Genomic DNA, 18471 nt, shown 5'->3' on the forward strand with positions numbered 1-18471 from the left:
TCAAGCTCCTCGTCATTATGAATACATAAATACAATACACGTGCAACTGAATGTACTCCAAAGCGGCGTTCACGGGACTCTGCTCAGCGAAAGATCCCTTCCGCGGTCAGCATCGCCACTGCCGGCATCCCGGCGGTTACGTTTCGGCGGAGCGTTAACCGGGAGACGAGGCGGCGTCGCAGGCGCCAGCTCACCGCAGTTCTTCTCGTCGGCGCCGTCCTGGCAGTCGGGCTCCGAGTCGCACTTCCACGCGACGGGGATGCAGCGGCCTTTTGGGCACCCGAAATATCCTGAACTGCAGCTCAGAGAGCTCGAGCGCTCTGCGAGGGAGCACAGGAGGGCATCGCCAGGGTGGGGGCAGGGCCAGGGCGAGGGGCAGGGCAAACGCGACCGCACAGAGGACACGGCGGTGCTTGCACGCAGGAATCGCGAGGCAGGGAAGGCACAGACGACGAACCAGGCGGCAGGCTCGGAGGCCGCATGTGCATGTGTGGCACATTAGGAATGGACCACTCTTTTAATAAGTCCTCATGTGCCTGTGCAGTACATCAATGCCTGTGTGTACACCAGCATGTGATGACTGAGTTGGGCCTGTGGGGGGGCGCTGGCAGGGTTATTGATTAACCGGACGTGTACACCCGTCACGTGGTTAATGGCGACTCGGTGAAGATTGCTGTGTGTGGCACACGTGCTGTTGCATTTTACAGATGAACCACAATAAATGTGTTTGCCCTCGGCTTGGAGCACCTGCCCACATCCTTCACGTCGAGTGTGCAACACACTGGAGGCCCAGCTCGCCCTCCAGTGCCTCCTGCTTTGGAGTAGCTCAGTACTCAAGGCATTCGCATTCCTGTAGGAGCATGGGTGTTCACGTTAAATCACCCAATTCATATATTCGAACAAAGTTCATCGGTCGTTTTCTTAAATCGTTAAATCAGTTGACGATGCTTCAGTAATGCCCAGAAGCATACTTGATCACGTACCCGAGACCACGTCTGCATCTGTTTTTGAACATTCAATATCTATTTAAACGGGTTTTTTTTTTATCTACGATGTTTATTTTAATGGATGTGAATACGGGTGGGTGGTATGGGTTAGGAGGTGACTGGGTGGGTGGAGTGAGTGGTGTGTGTAGGAGGTGACTGGGTGGGTGGTGTGAGTGGTGTGTAGGAGGTGTCTGTGGGTGGGTGGAGTGAGTGGTGTGTGTAGGAGGTGACTGGGTGGGTGGTGTGAGTGGTGTGTAGGAGGTGTCTGTGGGTGGGTGGAGTGAGTGGTGTGTGTAGGAGGTGACTGGGTGGGTGGTGTGAGTGGTGTGTAGGAGGTGTCTGTGGGTGGGTGGAGTGAGTGGTGTGTGTAGGAGGTGACTGGGTGGGTGGTGTGAGTGGTGTGTAGGAGGTGTCTGTGGGTGGGTGGAGTGAGTGGTGTGTGTAGGAGGTGACTGGGTGGGTGGTGTGAGTGGTGTGTAGGAGGTGTCTGTGGGTGGGTGGAGTGAGTGGTGTGTGTAGGAGGTGACTGGGTGGGTGGTGTGAGTGGTGTGTAGGAGGTGTCTGTGGGTGGGTGGAGTGAGTGGTGTGTGTGGGAGGTGACTGTGGGTGGGTGCCAATGACTGCACAAAACCTCGTTAAATAACTGGATGCTAGACAGATTAACACACAACCGCGGGCTTAGCGGCTATTGCTATGACAAATGACCTGGAAGCATTTGTGCGATGGGGGTCGGCCCGTCTCCCGCAAAACTAACTTCTGCAGTTCTGCTCGTCGGCGTAGTCTCCGCAGTCGTTGGCACCGTCGCAGATCCAGGCGGGAAGCACGCACAGCGCCGTCGAGTTGCAGCTCACGTAGCCGGACGCCCGCACGCCCAGCCGGTGGAAGTGGCTGCAGTCCGTGATGCCTGCACATCACCGCCAGCGGCGCAGAGCGAAACACGCCCGTACAGATCTGAGGCACGTGCCATGGCAGCCAACACCGTGGGCACCGACACAGAGGGGCGGATAGCCTCGTATTATGGCGCAACGTCTAATCCGGTGCAGTCATTTGCTGTTCATAGCCAATTATAGGGAACGCGTACTTTCGGTGGCGCATTGAACTGGACATCGGCTGCTCACAGTCTAAGTAAAGACTAAATAGAGAGGACACGGTGATGGATTGCAGGTAACTGCCAGCACACGCACGTATCTGCCCGACTCGAGACATGGTGACGGGGGCTCCCCCATACCCTTTTCCGGCAGCTGCTTTCCTTTTAGGAGCCCCAAAACGCCGATTCCCTTGCACTGCATAATCTAAACATGCATTTATATCATTTTGCTGTTATAAATTTCCACGTGATAAGCCACTTTGTTGAGCTATCATTTGCGTCCAGGTCGCTTCTGAAAAATAAACGAAGAGCCCAGAGGGCTTCACCTGGTAAACATAGTGCTTATTTAATTACCTTTTCTACATTTTGCACTCCTATCGTGCTTTTGTATTGTTTGTTGTTGTACCGTTCTGACCCGCCCCTACTGGACATCTGTTGAAAGGAGCTTCATGGCTCATCGGATTCCTCCTGATGCTGGCTTGGGATCCGCACGACGTACCGCAGCCGACCTCGTCCGAGACGTCGTCGCAATCCACCAGCTGGTTGCAGCGCGTAGCGTTGGGGAGGCACACGCCATTTCCGCAGCGGAACTCATCGTCCGCGCACGTCGCGTCTGTGACGCACGCAAAGCCAACACACGCACGTGCAAAAGTCAGAGAAGGGCTCCCCCCGAGTCCGCGTGCCTGGCCCGGCAGCGTTCACGTGCCACGCCACGGCCTTCAGCCCCCGGAGCCGTTCACCTCGCAAGACGGCGCGCAAAGCGGCCGAATATTTTACCGGCGAAACATTTTTTTCAACCGCCGTGAGGAATAGCGGGTGAATTTGCTTACAATTATAATAGCGTAGGCCCAATGAATTGGTGTCAATTTTCTTTTAGATGGCGGCCGGGGTGCATTGTGTCATTGTTCCATGTGTGTGTGTGCAACGCACGATTGCATCGCTAGGCAAGGGCCTAATCGAAAGGGGCTTTCCTCTCACTTTTGCAGGAAGTTTCATCCGAGTTGTCTGCACAATCGTTCACGCCATTGCACCATTTCTCATGCTCCATGCACCGGCCGTTGAGGCATTTCTTGTAGCCGCTCTTGCACTGACGGTTTTCTGCAATAAAGAGAAGGAAGTGACGAGTGCTCCGCGTGTGACGTAGCACAGGAAAAAAATGGTCAAGTTCACGACCCACTCCAGTTCATGGCCAAGTAAAAACCCCACAACGGTGCAATGTGACAATGCAGTTTTAACAACGTACGGCAAAGCGTGCAATCATGGCATGTACAAAAGCTCTCGGACTTACCCAAACCACCAGCAACAACAGAACTGCACGCATGGCCATTTTGTCGTGGAGACCGCCAACTCACAGAGTTGACGAAAGTTGGCCACCCCCAACAGGCAGGAGTGAAAGGGAAGCACAACTGTCGACTGGTGTTAGGACTCACCAGTACAGTACGTCCATCAATGTTTGCTGCTGCAATAAGCCACTGGGAAACCCCCTAAAAATGTGGCGAGGACGAACATTTACACCTCGGGGACCTCATTAGTACTCGCCCAAAACGACTGTGACAGCGTCCTCAAAGTGTTGCGATTCTTAACCGAGGCTCGTGCAAGGGTTACGTCTCGTGATCATCGGTGCACGCTCGCGCACCCGGCACGCACCGACGGGGGCGTCTCATTCGGTTCCCGTTGACTGTTGTTTGGATCACAGATGCGAAAAAAGCGACCCCATCTTTTACAACGCCCCCTCATTCACCACCGACGCCGCCACGGCAGGTTCCACTCTGCCCGGGGGCCACGGAACATTCTGTCGGCGCCACTGAGCCACGGCCGAAGATGCCGTTTGGGGGTGGGCGAGGTTGCCCGGACGCCCGCGACGCCCACCGCGGCTGCGACCCCCCGGCATGGGCAAAGCGGTTGGCTCTCAAGCGGCGCTCGGATTTGTAGCTGCCGTCAGTGAGGCTGCCGTGATTTTGAGATTTAATTTGCGCTCCTTGGGGGGCGAGGGGGTGGGAGGGGGGGGTTTGAGTAAATCCTGGTGGGTGGCGGGGGGAGGGCATTGTGGGCAGCGGAGGAGCGTGGGTGAGGAGGAAGAGGGGCGTACCGCAGTAGAGGGACTTCTCGTCCGACTTGTCCTTGCAGTCGGGCACGCCGTCGCACGTCAGGTAGAAGCGGATGCAGTCGCCGTTGGTGCACTCGAACTCGGTCTGCAGGTCGCACCACTTGCCCTTGGCTTGGGTACCCCCCCCCCGCCCCCCGGAGGGCCAACGCAGAATTACGCAGCGGCCACAGAGAAGACGTTCGGTGAGGTCGGACGTAATGTCTCCTAGGTCACAGTCTTCAAGTCTGGGAGCAAAAGGCTTCTGCTCGTACGTAAAATGAGCAATGGGTGGCAAAAACTGAATATGGCGGTCGAGGTGCTCACGGAGAGTGACATCACTTGGGCAGCCCGAGACTCGCGATGAATGTTATTGTTTCCAGGTTAAATGCCTGGAGTGAAGCGGAGTCACCGATTGTCAAAGTCCTTCTCAACCCCCATGATGTTGTAATTGGAAGCGAGTCAGTGGATTAACATTTCTTACTCATGAGCTACGGATGACATTTCCCATCTTAACGTTACCCACAACTCTACGGTCACAAAATGAACACGTTACCCTTTCAAGCTGCTCGTCATTATGAATAAATACGATACACGTGCAACCGAATGTACTCCAAAGCGGCGTACCCACGCACCTCACACCCACGCACCTCACCCCCACGCATCTCACTCCCACGCATCTCGTACCCACGCATCTCGTTCTGTCCACCAGCGTCCGCTCCCCGCGGCACTGGCATGTCACCTCGCCGTACTCATCCAGCAGACACAGGTCCTCGCACCCCCCATTCGCGTGCTTGCACGGCGAGAGCATGCCTGCGTGCGCACAAAAAAAGACAAAGATCCCCCGCGTAGCCTGAACAGACTGTTGGGGCAAGTGTTGTTAATGAGTAGCAGCACCTATGAAGGCCGGCACGGCGCAAGAGGGGGTGGGTGGTCAGCACCAACCACGCCGGACAAACTTTGTTTGCCCAGTGGCGATGTTTACACACCACATCCAGGTACTCGTTTGAGGCCGAGTCGACCTAGGGGAGGCCCAGGACCGGTTCAGGTCTTTGTCTCTGCTGCCGGCCGTGAGCGGGATTCGAACTCGGGTCTCCGACAGGAGGTGCCGCCTGCTCTCGCCACGCCGCACGCGATGCCCAAAGGTGCCAGGGTTTGGTAGCCGCCAGAGTTGCCAAGTGAGAGGTGGCGATCAAACGACCGCGTGGCATCGTGACATTGCAGCATTGACACTGGATGAGGTAATTCACTTGAATGGAGCGGATGCACTTACGGGCGTTTAAGAGGCCGTGGTTGCAGTGGTCAGAAGACTGGACTTGCCAACCCTGAGGTCGACGGTTCGACCTCCAGGCGTGGCAGTGGAAATAATCTGATTTTTTTTAAATGCTCCCCCCCCATCCCTGTCCGCCCAGCAAGATAAACGGATTTAATCGATCAGCACATGCCACGTGGTGGGGTAACGTGTGGGTGGCTCCCACCTCTTCCAAAGACGCCGGGCCTGCATGGAAGAAATCGCCACGAATCCCCTTTCAGAGGGGCTCTCTCCAGAGCGTCCCTCGAGCGGAGGAGGTCCCTTCCCAGTTTAACACGTAGCAGGCTTTCGCGACCAATATTATTCATAATCAACGTTTTTGGGTTTAGATCGCGTTACTTATAAATGTGTCGTAACCCTCCACCACCCGACACGGCCAATCAGTAAAAAAGTGTCACGTTGACAAAAGACATATAGTTCACTGCTTTAGCCCACCGGTGTGTTGAAGCGTGTAACCACAACATTTACAATTTTTTGAGTACGACGTTTCGATGGTAATTGCATCCAGCATCATCGGGCAATTCTGGCGATCTAACCAAAAAACTTTGATTACGAGGTCCCTTCCCGCCAGCGAGCAATTGCAGGGCTGCACCTTTGCCTTGAACCCTCTATGAAGAGGCCGTCCAAGGGCTGGGTCCCACAAAAGGCGGCGGCAGGGCCCAGCAACTCACAGCTGTTGGTGTCGTTGGCCAGCGCGATGATGCCCATGGGCTGCTGGCGAAGGCCCCAGCGCAGCAGGGTCAGCTCCTCGCCCGTGTACTTGTTGGCGCGCAGCACGGCGCGCCGCACCCAGTCCGTCCAGAACAAGAAGTCGCCGTACACGGCCAGGCCAAAGGAATGCGTGGGCTCCGACTGGATGATCACCTGAGACGCACGGGGAGAGGGAAATGAAGAGAGGGACACGGAGGGAAGTAAGACACGCGGGAAGTCATCCCTTGCAAAGCCTTGACTTAAGGCCCTCTCTAAATATAAAACAGGATACAAGGATTGGCTTCGACATGAAGGAAGTGAATACATATGGAGTGGCCCAAGGGATGGGACGTGGAGATGGGGAGTGGACCACTGCACTACGGGATCGTGGGAGCTGCTGGCCTCGGCCTGTAAAGGTTTTTTTTTATCCAGCAGTGGATTGATCATGGCTGACAACGATGAAAAAAGTGAGCGGAGGTTGAGAGCGGAAAATGCTTCCCGGAGTGCACAAAGCTGTAGTGTGCAGAGCTGGGTGTACAGCAGAGGGAACATGGGAGTATGGCGAAGGCTGTCAGGGATTCATGACAATAATTATTTGAGCCAAAGTGCTCGCCACATGTTTACAGCAAATACCTTGATGGTCTCGGCAAGGAGCATAAACAGTCAAACGAGCCGCAGTCATCTTTGCGGATTACGGCTCACCATCGAACAAAGACGGGCACTGCATTGTGCACTTTCAGATATGCTCTTGCGGCCGTCTGGAACGCTCTTACTTTCGATATTGGGAAGCCACTGGAGCAATGCACTGTTAAATCATCATCTAGATTGAAAAGGCATTTCTTTAGAACTGCTTTTTGTGTTTGGTTTGTTGTCCTTCCCCCGCACCTCCGATTAGCACGGTTGGCTACGTACGGCGCTAAAAAAGTTCAACTTACTGTACACGTACACAAGAACGGTAAAATGCTGTCCTTCTCAGGGATGGGGAGGGGGGGTTGAGGGACGGACGGGCGTGATGGGGGGGGGGGGCAGAGGGGGTGTGGGGCAGGGGAAGAACGCGGAGAAGAAGACGGCACTCACGTAGCGGTGAGAGCCATCGTACTCGCAGCGTTCGATTTTGTCGAGGGTGGTGTCAGAGAAGTAGATTTTTTCCGTGCGGTGGTCTATGGCCAGGCCGTTGGGCGAGCGGATGTTGCTGTTGACGATCACACGCACGCTGGAGCCCGACAGGGAGGCACGCATGACGCTCGGCCTCTGCAAGTTCCAGTTGGTCCAGAACATGAGGCTGCAAAATGGAGTGTGGATTAGCACCGCTGGCTATGTGTACGGTGCGAAAGAAGTTAAACGACATGCAACGCTGTGTGACCAGCGAACGCAGTGCACTCATGATGAAAGTGTGCAGCAGCAGCAGCAGCGGCAGCGGCAGCAGCAGCGGCAGCAGCGGCAGCCTCCGACAATTGATTCTGTAAAAATAGGCGTTCGTTCATCACGGCATAATGTTAAACAATTACCTGTCACCTCCATTTTGTGTACTCATTAGTGAATATTTGGAGAGCTACATTTTAGTTCACTCGAGGCTACACGCTTTTTAGTTTTAACCGAGTTAAATTACATTTGCCACGCTAATGGCATTTCAGTCATCGATAATGAAGTTATAAAAAATCGCTTCATAAATACAACACATTTTTTCTCTCCAAATAAATAGCGCACAGATTAGTGGAACAGCCTCGCGTGCATTTTTTGTACGCCAATGTCAAGACCCTGCCATGGGCGTGATGCCACGACTCTGCCACGGGGGTGACACCCACGACCCTGCCACGGGCGTTACATCCACGACCCTGCCATGGGCGTGATGCCACGACTCTGCCACGGGCGTGACGGCGCGACCGGGTGCTCACTCGAGGCACTCGTCCATGGCGAAGGAGTGCGGGTGGTCGTCGGCGAACAAGGTGACGATGGTCTCGCGCTTGAACGCGCCGTGCCGGGACTGATTGAGCGAGTGGCGCACGATGGTGGGCGTGGTGTAGCTGGTCCAGTAGAGTGCGTCCCAGCCCTGATGGTACGCCAGCCCTTCCACCGAGCCAACGTCTACCAGGGTCGAAGGGGGAGGGGTGGATGATGACGTCAACATCACATAAACAGGCACACACACAGAGGCCATATACAATTGATGGGGGGTGGAGGGGGGGTCACCTCCGATTAGCACGGTCGGCTACGTACGGTGCGAGCACCCATTAAGACCTGCATTTGCACGATGGGGTGGTGTTATTAGCACCACATGGCCATCTTCGACTCCCCGGGGCTGATATTTATGCACGGCACAAGATACTCACTTCACCTGACCTAGGAGAGGGTGCGGAACTGGGCTAACTTGCATTCGAATCAGAACCTTTCGTTATCCTGGAGAAATCCATGACAAAAATATATTATACATTGCCAGGAGTCAAACTCACAAAGAGGCACGTACGAGCACACGCATGCATATCCACGCACACACAGATAGTTACAGGCACACGGAATGGCACACGGAATCAGAAAAAGGCACACGCACATGAAACAAACGTAACGGAACCAATCTAGATTTGAACGTAACAGAACCAGATAACAAAGAGAGAGAGAGATCTCCCCCTCCCCCACAGCCATTAAAATGTTGGAACAAAGTAATATCAGCGAGCACCCCTTTAGGATGGCAACGTGCTCAAGTGAGTGGCGTGGTCGAGACCATGCCCTCCAGGTCGCTACCGTTCAATGGCTGCATCAGGAGCTCGTTGATTTGTTTTCACCTCGTGCAAAAACATTTCACACGTACAGCGCTTTGTGTGTTTTTTCAATGAAAGACGCTGTTATTAAAACAATAGATATGATCATCATTGTAATTACGATTTGTGATTGAGTCTTAGATAGGCAGAGAACAAGTTGAGATATCCACGAGCCAAAATAGAATCCATGGCAGGATGCTAATCAGTGCGCCTCGGCTCACCACAATAATATTATACATACAGAGACAGAAACCCGCACGTCCGATTAGCACGGATGGCTACGTACGCACGTCCGAGTGTAAACTTCACAGGAAGTTAATGGAAAAAGACTCGCGACCCAAGGGGAGTGGGGGGCGTGGAGCTGTAAGACATCGACCCAACCAGTGGGCGTGGGCGGTGTTTGGACACATTTCTTGCGTAATTTGCGGTGCTGCGCGCTTGGGATTAAATGTCAAGAAACGGAGCCACACCGAGAGTCGCAACGCCTCGGCTTCTGCTTCGGAGGTACAAAGAACGCGGCGTCTCGTCAAAGGCTCTGGGAGGAGGGCCTGCCGAGGGCGTGCGGGAACAATCGCGCGTCGCATCCTTCCTCCAATCCCTCTCCGTTCACAATTCGCTTGTTGCTCAGCTGCTGTGCGAACCTCGTGAACATTTTAAACATTACCCGCGCTCAGATAATAGCACCTCCACGCGAGATGCATTCCCACAACCGTACGGATTGCAACCCATGTCATCTCAGTCAACGGTTACGTCTTTCTTACAAGCAAATTGCGTTCAATAGTTTGAAGCCAGACAAATAATTTAAACACAAAAATGAACTGACAAGGCATTTTTTTTTTCCATTAGCAATGTTCTCCAGCGAGACGGGCTCAGTTTCAGAAGCCTTTGCATTTTGAAAGCAACGCTTATAACAGCAAGAATGGACCTTTACAATTTGCTGAATATTTGACAAATTCCCAGCACAGACTCAATTAGCTTTAACAACTCTACGGAGGGAGACGTTCCCAAAACAAGGGCCGTGTAAAAAAAAAAAAAACTTATTTCAATGTTACGAGGGGAGGAAAAACAGCACGTGCCAAGGGGCGCACTCCCGAAGCTGGGGACTGGTACGGAGGACCTCGGGCTGGGGCGGGTGGGCAGGAATAGATGACTTATTAAATCCTGCTGCATCCCATCACCTCCTGCCACAACGGGTGAACATCGGCGGCGGTGTGGAAGCGAACAAACGGCCCCGGCAAGTGTCGGCGCGGCTCCTTTGAGCGCTTGTCTGGCCGGCGGACACAGAGGTCTCGCGTTCTCTCGGCGAAATTTTGCCGTCTTTATTCCCACCGGTCAACACCGGTCGCCGCGAAGGTGGAAACAACGTTTGGAAGGAGTTGCCAACCGACGCTTTACCCACGGGGAGAAACTACTGAAAGGCAAGCCGTTGGGCATTAAAAGTTTGTTTAATGTAGCTTCACAGGCATACGGGAGGTTACTCGTCAACGGGAAAAATAAACAGAACGGTGCCCGTTTATGGACATGATCAGCTTGCAAGAGGGCAGTAAAAAAGGGGGCCAAAGTTCGCAATTTCGGCTCCGGCCAGCGGTGGACGAAGCCGAAGGCGAGCCAAGCCAGCGGGAAGGCTGTGGAGCAGCCACCGTCGCCAATATCGCCGCTCGACCCCAAGCGCTTTGGGGGGGGGGAGGAGGGGCGCGGGGGAGCTCAGCAGTAAACCAGCCACCTCAGCCAGCGCCGGTGGGAAAAGCGGTGAAAATTTCACCGCCATGAAAAACCAAAGTTAAGCAACAACAACAACAACAACAAAAAGGTGGTCGACTTTCAAGTTTCATCGGCGAGCAGTCAACCGACACCCGCACGGGTTCGACGATGGAGGGGACCAAAATGGCCATCGCGTCGACGGACGTCAGCACTTCGGCACCTGTCGCCCACACGGCGGCGGCGTCCGGAGCCACGGTGGCGACGGCGTCGGCGGCGGCGTCGTCGTCTTGGAGCGGCGTGGCGATCCCCACCCTGGACGCGGCGATCCTCGTGAGCGGCGTCTTGGGCCACGCGCTGGTCGTCGTCATCCTGTCGTGCAAGCGCCGGAAAGGGCTCAGCGGCAGCCGCACCGACGTACTGCTGCTGAGCCTCAGCGTCGCCGACCTCACCCAGCTCGCCTGCCTGCCGTTCAACTCCGCCTCCATCGTCCTGCACGAGTGGATCTTCGGCGCTGCGCTCTGCAAGCTGTTCAGCTTCCTGGCCACGGCGTGCACCTCGGCCAGCGTGTTCACGCTCACCGTGCTCTCTCTCAACCGGTCAGTCCCCCCCCCCTCCTCCCTGTGCTGCGCCGTTTTGTTCGGGAGCGCGCCAGAGTGGAATAATGCCTCGAAACGCGGTCAACTTATTCTAACATGGTAACACGCAAAAAAATAAGTCTTTGCGCAAAGTGAGAAGAGGTGAATCACTGGCTTCTTTTGCACCGTACGTAGCCAATCATGCTAATCAGAGGTTGCGAACCGACGGCTCGCCGTCACGGATGCCTCCTTACAGAGGGCCAATCCGCGTCGTAGGAATGTAACATTTCCAGGAATGACTCGGGGAAGCTGAGATATGAATGCTGCTCCGTGGATCGTTTAAGCGGTGGCACTCTTCGTGATTTTGCGATCGTGCCGAGCACCCTGACGACCGATGATGGCTTCGCAGGTACGTCACAGTGGCCCACGTGAGCTGGGCGTACCGCCTCTCGCGCTCGTGGGCCACGCACGTGACCATGCTCACGTGCATATGGCTCCCGGCGCTCGTCATCGCTCTGCCGCAGCCCATCTACAACAAGCTGCACGTAGAGCCCCTGTACTGCCTGGCCATCCACATGGTGGACAACGGCAGCAGCCACATCGCCTACGCCTCCGTTCTGTTCGTCAGCTGCTTCGTCCTGCCGCTGCTCATTATCAGCTTCGCCTACTGCCGCCTCGTCTGCTACGTGAGCAAGCGTCGGCGCAGCCCATCGTGCGAGCTGCGGGCGTCGCGGGGCCCCGCCTTTGACAATTACAACCAGCGGCTCACCGTCACCGTTGTCCTGCTGGTGGTGGCCTTCGTGGTGTGCTGGCTGCCGTCGTACGTGGTCATGTACCTGACGGCGCTGGGCAAGCAGTCTCAACTGAACTTTGGGACGTTCATGCTGGCCCGCCTGATGTCCTTGACCAGCCTGGTGATCAACCCCTTCATCTACGCGTTCCTGTCCAGGCAGTTCCGCAGGGACCTGCGGGAGGTGTTCGAGAGCGGCGCGAGGTGCTGGGTGCCTCGGGGAAACGACGCCAGGGTCAATCCCTGCCCACGCGCAGACATTTGCGGCGACATGGCCTAGCGGGTTAAGAACTCTCGCCCGCTTGTCGCGAAGGCTCGCGAATGTTCAAAACGCCAGCCGCCCTGGCGGCTGAACTCGGCAACAGGGCGCCGCCTGCTTCACGGCGGGCTTCGAAGATCCCGTGACATCATTGACGGGAGCAGGCCCTTGTGTGCCAGTGTCGTGTGGCTCGAATTTGTGAAGAGATTTACCAGCAATTTACTGGAATAAAAATATGCAGGGCAAATCGTCGCCACCGACTTGGCAGGACCATCCTTTAAAGAAAGTGACGATAGTCTCTTTGAGGCTTTCGTGGGTAAATAACCGTAGTAGTAATAATAACAACAGTAAATGTTTTCATCCAAAAGCCGGGCACTGATCCTCCATTGCGACCAAAACAATTCACGGAATAAAATGTTAAATCATTCTTCACCCGAGGCTCCCACCTCAGCGGCGTGCACTTTAAACGCTGTCAAGCTGAAGGCACGGGGCGGGGGGGGGGACGGTGCAGCAAATTCACGAGACTCCATCGATGCGGCTAATTACGGTCTCGTGAAGGCAGAAAACGGAGCAGAAACAATTCTCATCCGCCACTCTGTTTTGACAGGAGAAACAAAAAACCTGGGGGGGTGAAAGGATATTTTAGGCATTTAAATGAGACGGGACATTTTTTTCTCTCTCTCTCGTAGCAATGATTGTTTATCTCCCGAAATGCTACTTGGCGACATCACCGCAAGCCCACGGTTTTGCTGCCAATAAGCCCATAAAACGGACGTCTTTAGTGCCATCTGCAAATGTTCTGCCTCGCTTGAAATGAACATGCCAGCAATTCATTTGTTAAATGAGTTGGCGTTTGGCTTGATGGCGGGTTTCTATACGGCGGGCGCAGAAATTCACCGATGTGCAAATAATGATCCATCAAGATCGTAAAGAGCAGGTGTTTACACGATCCCGCAGCTGGTAATGGCAGTGGCAGTAGACACGCAATCACACAGACATACATCAAAGCTAAACCAAGTTAATTGCGATAATCTATTCTCACACATTTGCATATATTGCTAAGAAAAAATATTGAAATTAAATCCGCGTAAAGATTTGACAAGCCTGCCGGTTATAGGTTTGGACATAAACGAAAGACGTGCAGAAAATGTGCCAAATAATTAAAATTGCTAGTTCATTACCGACGCGATTGTGTGTTTAGCCCAATTATGCCAACATTGTTACACGAGGCTTCCTGAATGTCCGTGTTTGTGCGAGAAATTACGTGAGGTGTCGTACCCGTGTACGTGATTGCTTAATCACACCACGCGTTTATCCACACGGACATTAATAACTATCACACGAAGCACATTCTGACATAATTACTCTGAAATAGATGATGAATTTTGGGTTTATGAACAAAAAGGGCCAACTAAAACAAACACCTTGCAAGGGTGCAGCGTTGCATATATATATACACGGTCCGTCACTTTATTATGCAAATTCTGAAGGCGGGAATCCAATTTCCCCAAATTCACTTTTAATTTTTTATTCCATTACGGCCAAAGCCGTTGAGGCTCGCATTTACACGAGGTTTCTCTCGCAAAGAATGCCGTCAGAGATTGATGGAGGTGCACGCGGGTATTGCGTTATCTGCCTCCTGCCAGAAATCTCTGCAGAGTCCGAGGCATCGTCCGAAAATCTGTTGGGCCAGTTCCTTTTGTTGACGCCCCACTCGTGTTTGATGAATCGTCGCTCGCAGCGAAAGGCGAGCGCACGCGCTCGGAGCAGCTCTGTAGGGTATGCGCCGAACGCCGTTGGCGGCCAGATCAGGCGTCTCTGGATTCCTCATTCAGAGCCTTGTCGTGTTCCTGTTCGCTGGCGTCGTTCTCCCTGTAGCTCGCGCGAACGTCTTTGGACGCGCTGCGGTTTACGGGGGGGAGAAGGGGGGGTGCCGCTCGCGATGTAAACCGGACGCCCCTCGGCGGTCAATCCCATCAGAGAGACAGGACTCGGCGCAGGCTCCCGGGTGTCCAGGTTGAAGAAGCGTGTAATGGGAACTTGCACGACGGCAGGTTTCATCAACCAGGTGTGGCTAACAGAGTTTAGGAGCGTAAAATAGGTGGCACACACAGTTAACAGACACCTCCCCCCACCCCCCATGTGTGCTGCGGTCCAGTGCCTGTATCAAAAATAAATAAAGACTTTGCAACCTGCATCCAACACCTGTACTTTACTGTGCTTATGACTCAATATCGTGATCAGGTCGCAAGGGGGCGGGGGTGGGGGCAAGGTTACGCAATCCTGTGCCGCTCTCTGTGGCTTTGCCGTTCGGCAGTTCTTGCAGAGCGAAATATTTCCACGTCACGCTGAACACCACGTGGTGCAACCCATCACACGTCACGCTGAACACCACGTGGTGCAACCCATCACACGTCACGCTGAACACCACGTGGTGCAACCCATCACACGTCACGCTGAGCACCACGTGGTGCAACCCATCACACGTCACGCTGAGCACCACGTGGTGCAACCCACCACACGTCACGCTGAGCACCACGTGGTGCAACCCATCACACGTCACGCTGAACACCACGTGGTGCAACCCACCACACGTCACGCTGAGCACCACGTGGTGCAACCCACCACACGTCACGCTGAACACCACGTGGTGCAACCCATCACACGTCACGCTGAAAACCACGTGGTGCAACCCACCACACGTCACGCTGAGCACCACGTGGTGCAACCCACCACACGTCACGCTGAACACCACGTGGTGCAACCCAACACACGTCACGCTGAGCACCACGTGGTGCAACCCAACACACGTCACGCTGAACACCACGTGGTGCAACCCACCACACGTCACGCTGAACACCACGTGGTGCAACCCAACACACGTCACGCTGAACACCACGTGGTGCAACCCAACACACGTCACGCTGAACACCACGTGGTGCAACCCAACACACGTCACGCTGAACACCACGTGGTGCAACCCACCACACGTCACGCTGAACACCACGTGGTGCAACCCACCACACGTCACGCTGAACAACACGTGGTGCAACCCACCACACGTCACGCTGAACACCACGTGGTGCAACCCACCACACGTCACGCTGAACAACACGTGGTGCAACCCACCACACGTCACGCTGAACACCACGTGGTGCAACCCACCACACGTCATGCTGAGCACCACGTGGTGCAACCCACCACACGTCACGCTGAACACCACGTGGTGCAACCCACCACACGTCACGCTGAACACCACGTGGTGCAACCCACCACACGTCACGCTGAACACCACGTGGTGCAACCCACCACACGTCACGCTGAACACCACGTGGTGCAACCCATCACACGTCACGCTGAACACCACGTGGTGCAACCCACCACACGTCACGCTGAGCACCACGTGGTGCAACCCACCACACGTCACGCTGAACACCACCACGTGGTGCAACCCACCACACGTCACGCTGAACACCACCACGTGGTGCAACCCAACACACGTCACGCTGAACACCACGTGGTACAACCCAACACACGTCACGCTGAACACCACCACGTGGTACAACCCACCACACGTCACGCTGAACACCAGCACGTGGTGCAACCCACCACACGTCACGCTGAACACCACCACGTGGTACAACCCAACACACACGTCGTCACGGAGCGTTGGTACTCACTGTCGATAACGACCTTGCGCTCCGTGCCATCCTCGTACACCTGCTGGATGTTCGCGAAGTGGATGTCGCTGAAGAAGATCCTGTGCCGTCCCCGGGCGGAGCCGGAGCGCGAGCGGTAGTCGAAGGCGAGCGCGATGGCGTTCTTCATGTGCTCCGCGTCCTCGAAGTTCCGCACGGGGGAGTTGAAGTTGCGCTCGTCGAAGAGGTGCACGCTCTTGAGCACGCTGCGCTCCGAGTAGAGCAGGTAGGCGTCGTGGGCGTCGCACGAGGCGCCGTCCGTCGCCAGCAGCCCGTGGGCGCAGGCGCATGCCCTCCGCCGGGCGCCCCGGTACAGGCACAGCTGCGCGCAGCCGCCGTTCTTCACCGCGCACACATTGGTGCCTGCGGTCGGCGGGGAGAGAGAGAGGGGGAGAGGAAGTGGCGCTGGCGAATCGGAAGAATGGGAATCTTTCATCTGGACCTGGACGGGGGAATCTGATGAGCTCGCGAAGCTCTTTTTTCGCAGACGTCCAGGGTGGGCGAGCGTCAGCAAGCGACGGTGTGAGGCAGCTCGGGAAGAAGCCTCTTTAACAAAGGGTCTGGCAATTACGACTGCGATTGCGTATTTCGTCGAATGAATGGGGAATTGCAGTGGAATCGTCATTGTGTAATCGCAGTTAACTTTGCTGCCGTCCTCGTAATTATCATTTACCGCGGGTGTGAGTTCTGGATCCGGGTTACAAACCAACTACAATATCTCGAGCTGCTTCGTCTGTCTTGAGCAGCTGCGCGTCGCTGTGGTCAGCGCTTGGCTCATCATGGGAAGGTTGCGAGTATAACGTCTGTGGAAAATCGCCGATGACTTGCCAATGGAAAGACTGGCCACTGCAATAGGGACTTTATCATTTATTTCCACCACTGGCTCAAGTGCTTGAGCAGGGAGACCCTCTCGACTTCGACCTAGAGAGGTGGTGTATAAGCATTTGGCAATGAAGCACAAATAATACTTGTCAGGCTTTACCTTTAACTGCTTTGAATTTGAGCATTGCAGGCATGCTTTGCTGTTGTGAATTAAAATGTTCTCCATTGTGCCCGTGTGGATGCGGATGTGCCATTTCGGGGTGTTTTCTTGGCAGCGTTTGCGATCACCTTTCTGCCTGTCCCTGTTGTACACCTTCAGCTCGTTCAGCTGAGTGCCGATCCCGGTCCTCAGGTCCACCGCGTCTGCCGCGTTGTCCTTGCTGCCCCTCTTGATGGAGCCGCCGTCTTGCATTCTGCACGGCGCGGGACAGTCACGACGACGAAGACGCGACGCGGTTTTAAGCATCTCCGATCAGCACGGTCAGCTGCGTAGGGTACGAACGGAGTTCAACGTACGTACGTACGTTGTTGAATGGTAAAATGGCGGCCGGGCCTTCGCGAAGGGATGCCCGTGCTGCAGCCCCCACAACGGGGCTTAGGCGTGGGGGCACAAAGGGAATCTGCTCACCGGTCGCTCCAGTAGATGTGGCTCCCGAAGACGGAGACGGAGAACATGTCGCTGGTGGTGGCGACGAACACCACATGCCGGTTGGCCCCCGTCTCCAGGTCGACGCGCTCGATCCTGTCCTTTTGCCCGTCGCACCAGTACAGCTTCCCCTCCTGCCGGGCCGAGTCGACGAGTAAAACTCAAGCCGCTGCGGCGGAGGGAGTCCCAGATGCAATCCCCGATGCGTTAAATCCTTCCCACCGTCGCTTCAATGGAGTTCGCAATCACTGGCTCTTAAAGCGGTTGCTTTTCGTTTGGCTTTCGACAAAGAAAGTAGTTCGACCGTCACGGTTGTCGAAAGAAGGTTGGAGTTCGAGTTGTAGTGAAGAGGGAGTTGTTTCAAGTTGTCTAACGAGCAGATAACTACGTTTAGCAACGCGGGTGATGAAATCAGCGGGGCGCTGTGAGGGTGCTTTCAATAATTATTTCCAGCATAGACACACACACACCCACCCACACTCTGAAATGTGCGTGTTTGGGTAACGGGTCAGGATTTCACCAAAACAAAAATCGCTCACTTATCCATTTCAAACCCACGGGGAGCGGTGTCATGCGCGCGAGCGGTGAGACTGCGGGGACCCACGTCGTAGTCGATGGAGATGCCGTTGGGCGACGCGATGCTGGAGTTCACGAGCACCATCCGTTCTGTGCCATCGAGCAGCGTGCGCTCGATGCGGGGGCTGAGCCCCCAGTCGGACCAGAAGAGGTAGCTAATGGGGGAAAAACACGTCACGAGGGTGCGCTCACGCACACACACGTATGTACGTATGTTGAACCTCTTTCGTGCGGGGGAATAACAATAAACTGAACACAAAGAAGCAGTTCTAAAGAAATTAGCTTTCAACCTAGATTTAAAGTGCATAGCTCCAGTGGCTTCCTAATATCGGAAGGAAGAGCGTTCCAGACGGCCACGGAAGCGCATCTGACAGTGACCGTCTTTGTTCGATGGCCAGCCAGACGCCGCTGCTGCGAGGATGACTGGAGTTCGCGTGATGAAGGTTTATGCTCCTTGATGAGATCAGCAAGGTATTGTGGTTCATTTGTG

The 18471-nt window shown here is 54.9% G+C and overlaps 1 protein-coding gene across 1 annotated transcript in view; it reads right to left on the minus strand.

The window, feature by feature from the left end:
- Window positions 1–18471, minus strand: part of LOC144950339 (prolow-density lipoprotein receptor-related protein 1-like) — a 274971-nt gene that overhangs the window by 45625 nt on the left and 210875 nt on the right. Inside the window, exons 41-53 of the mRNA XM_078880487.1 lie at window positions 18010–18136; window positions 17388–17539; window positions 17048–17172; window positions 15920–16300; window positions 8054–8243; window positions 7236–7440; window positions 6140–6332; window positions 4844–4969; window positions 4163–4291; window positions 3052–3171; window positions 2573–2686; window positions 1741–1890; window positions 195–320 (exon numbers count right to left, since the gene is read on the minus strand). Coding sequence (XP_078736613.1) covers window positions 195–320; window positions 1741–1890; window positions 2573–2686; window positions 3052–3171; window positions 4163–4291; window positions 4844–4969; window positions 6140–6332; window positions 7236–7440; window positions 8054–8243; window positions 15920–16300; window positions 17048–17172; window positions 17388–17539; window positions 18010–18136 — 2138 coding nt within the window. The remainder of the gene's footprint in view (window positions 1–194; window positions 321–1740; window positions 1891–2572; window positions 2687–3051; window positions 3172–4162; window positions 4292–4843; window positions 4970–6139; window positions 6333–7235; window positions 7441–8053; window positions 8244–15919; window positions 16301–17047; window positions 17173–17387; window positions 17540–18009; window positions 18137–18471) is intronic.

Source organism: Lampetra fluviatilis, chromosome 1 (genome assembly GCF_964198595.1).
Source record: "Lampetra fluviatilis chromosome 1, kcLamFluv1.1, whole genome shotgun sequence".
NCBI classification, from domain to species: domain Eukaryota; kingdom Metazoa; phylum Chordata; class Hyperoartia; order Petromyzontiformes; family Petromyzontidae; genus Lampetra; species Lampetra fluviatilis.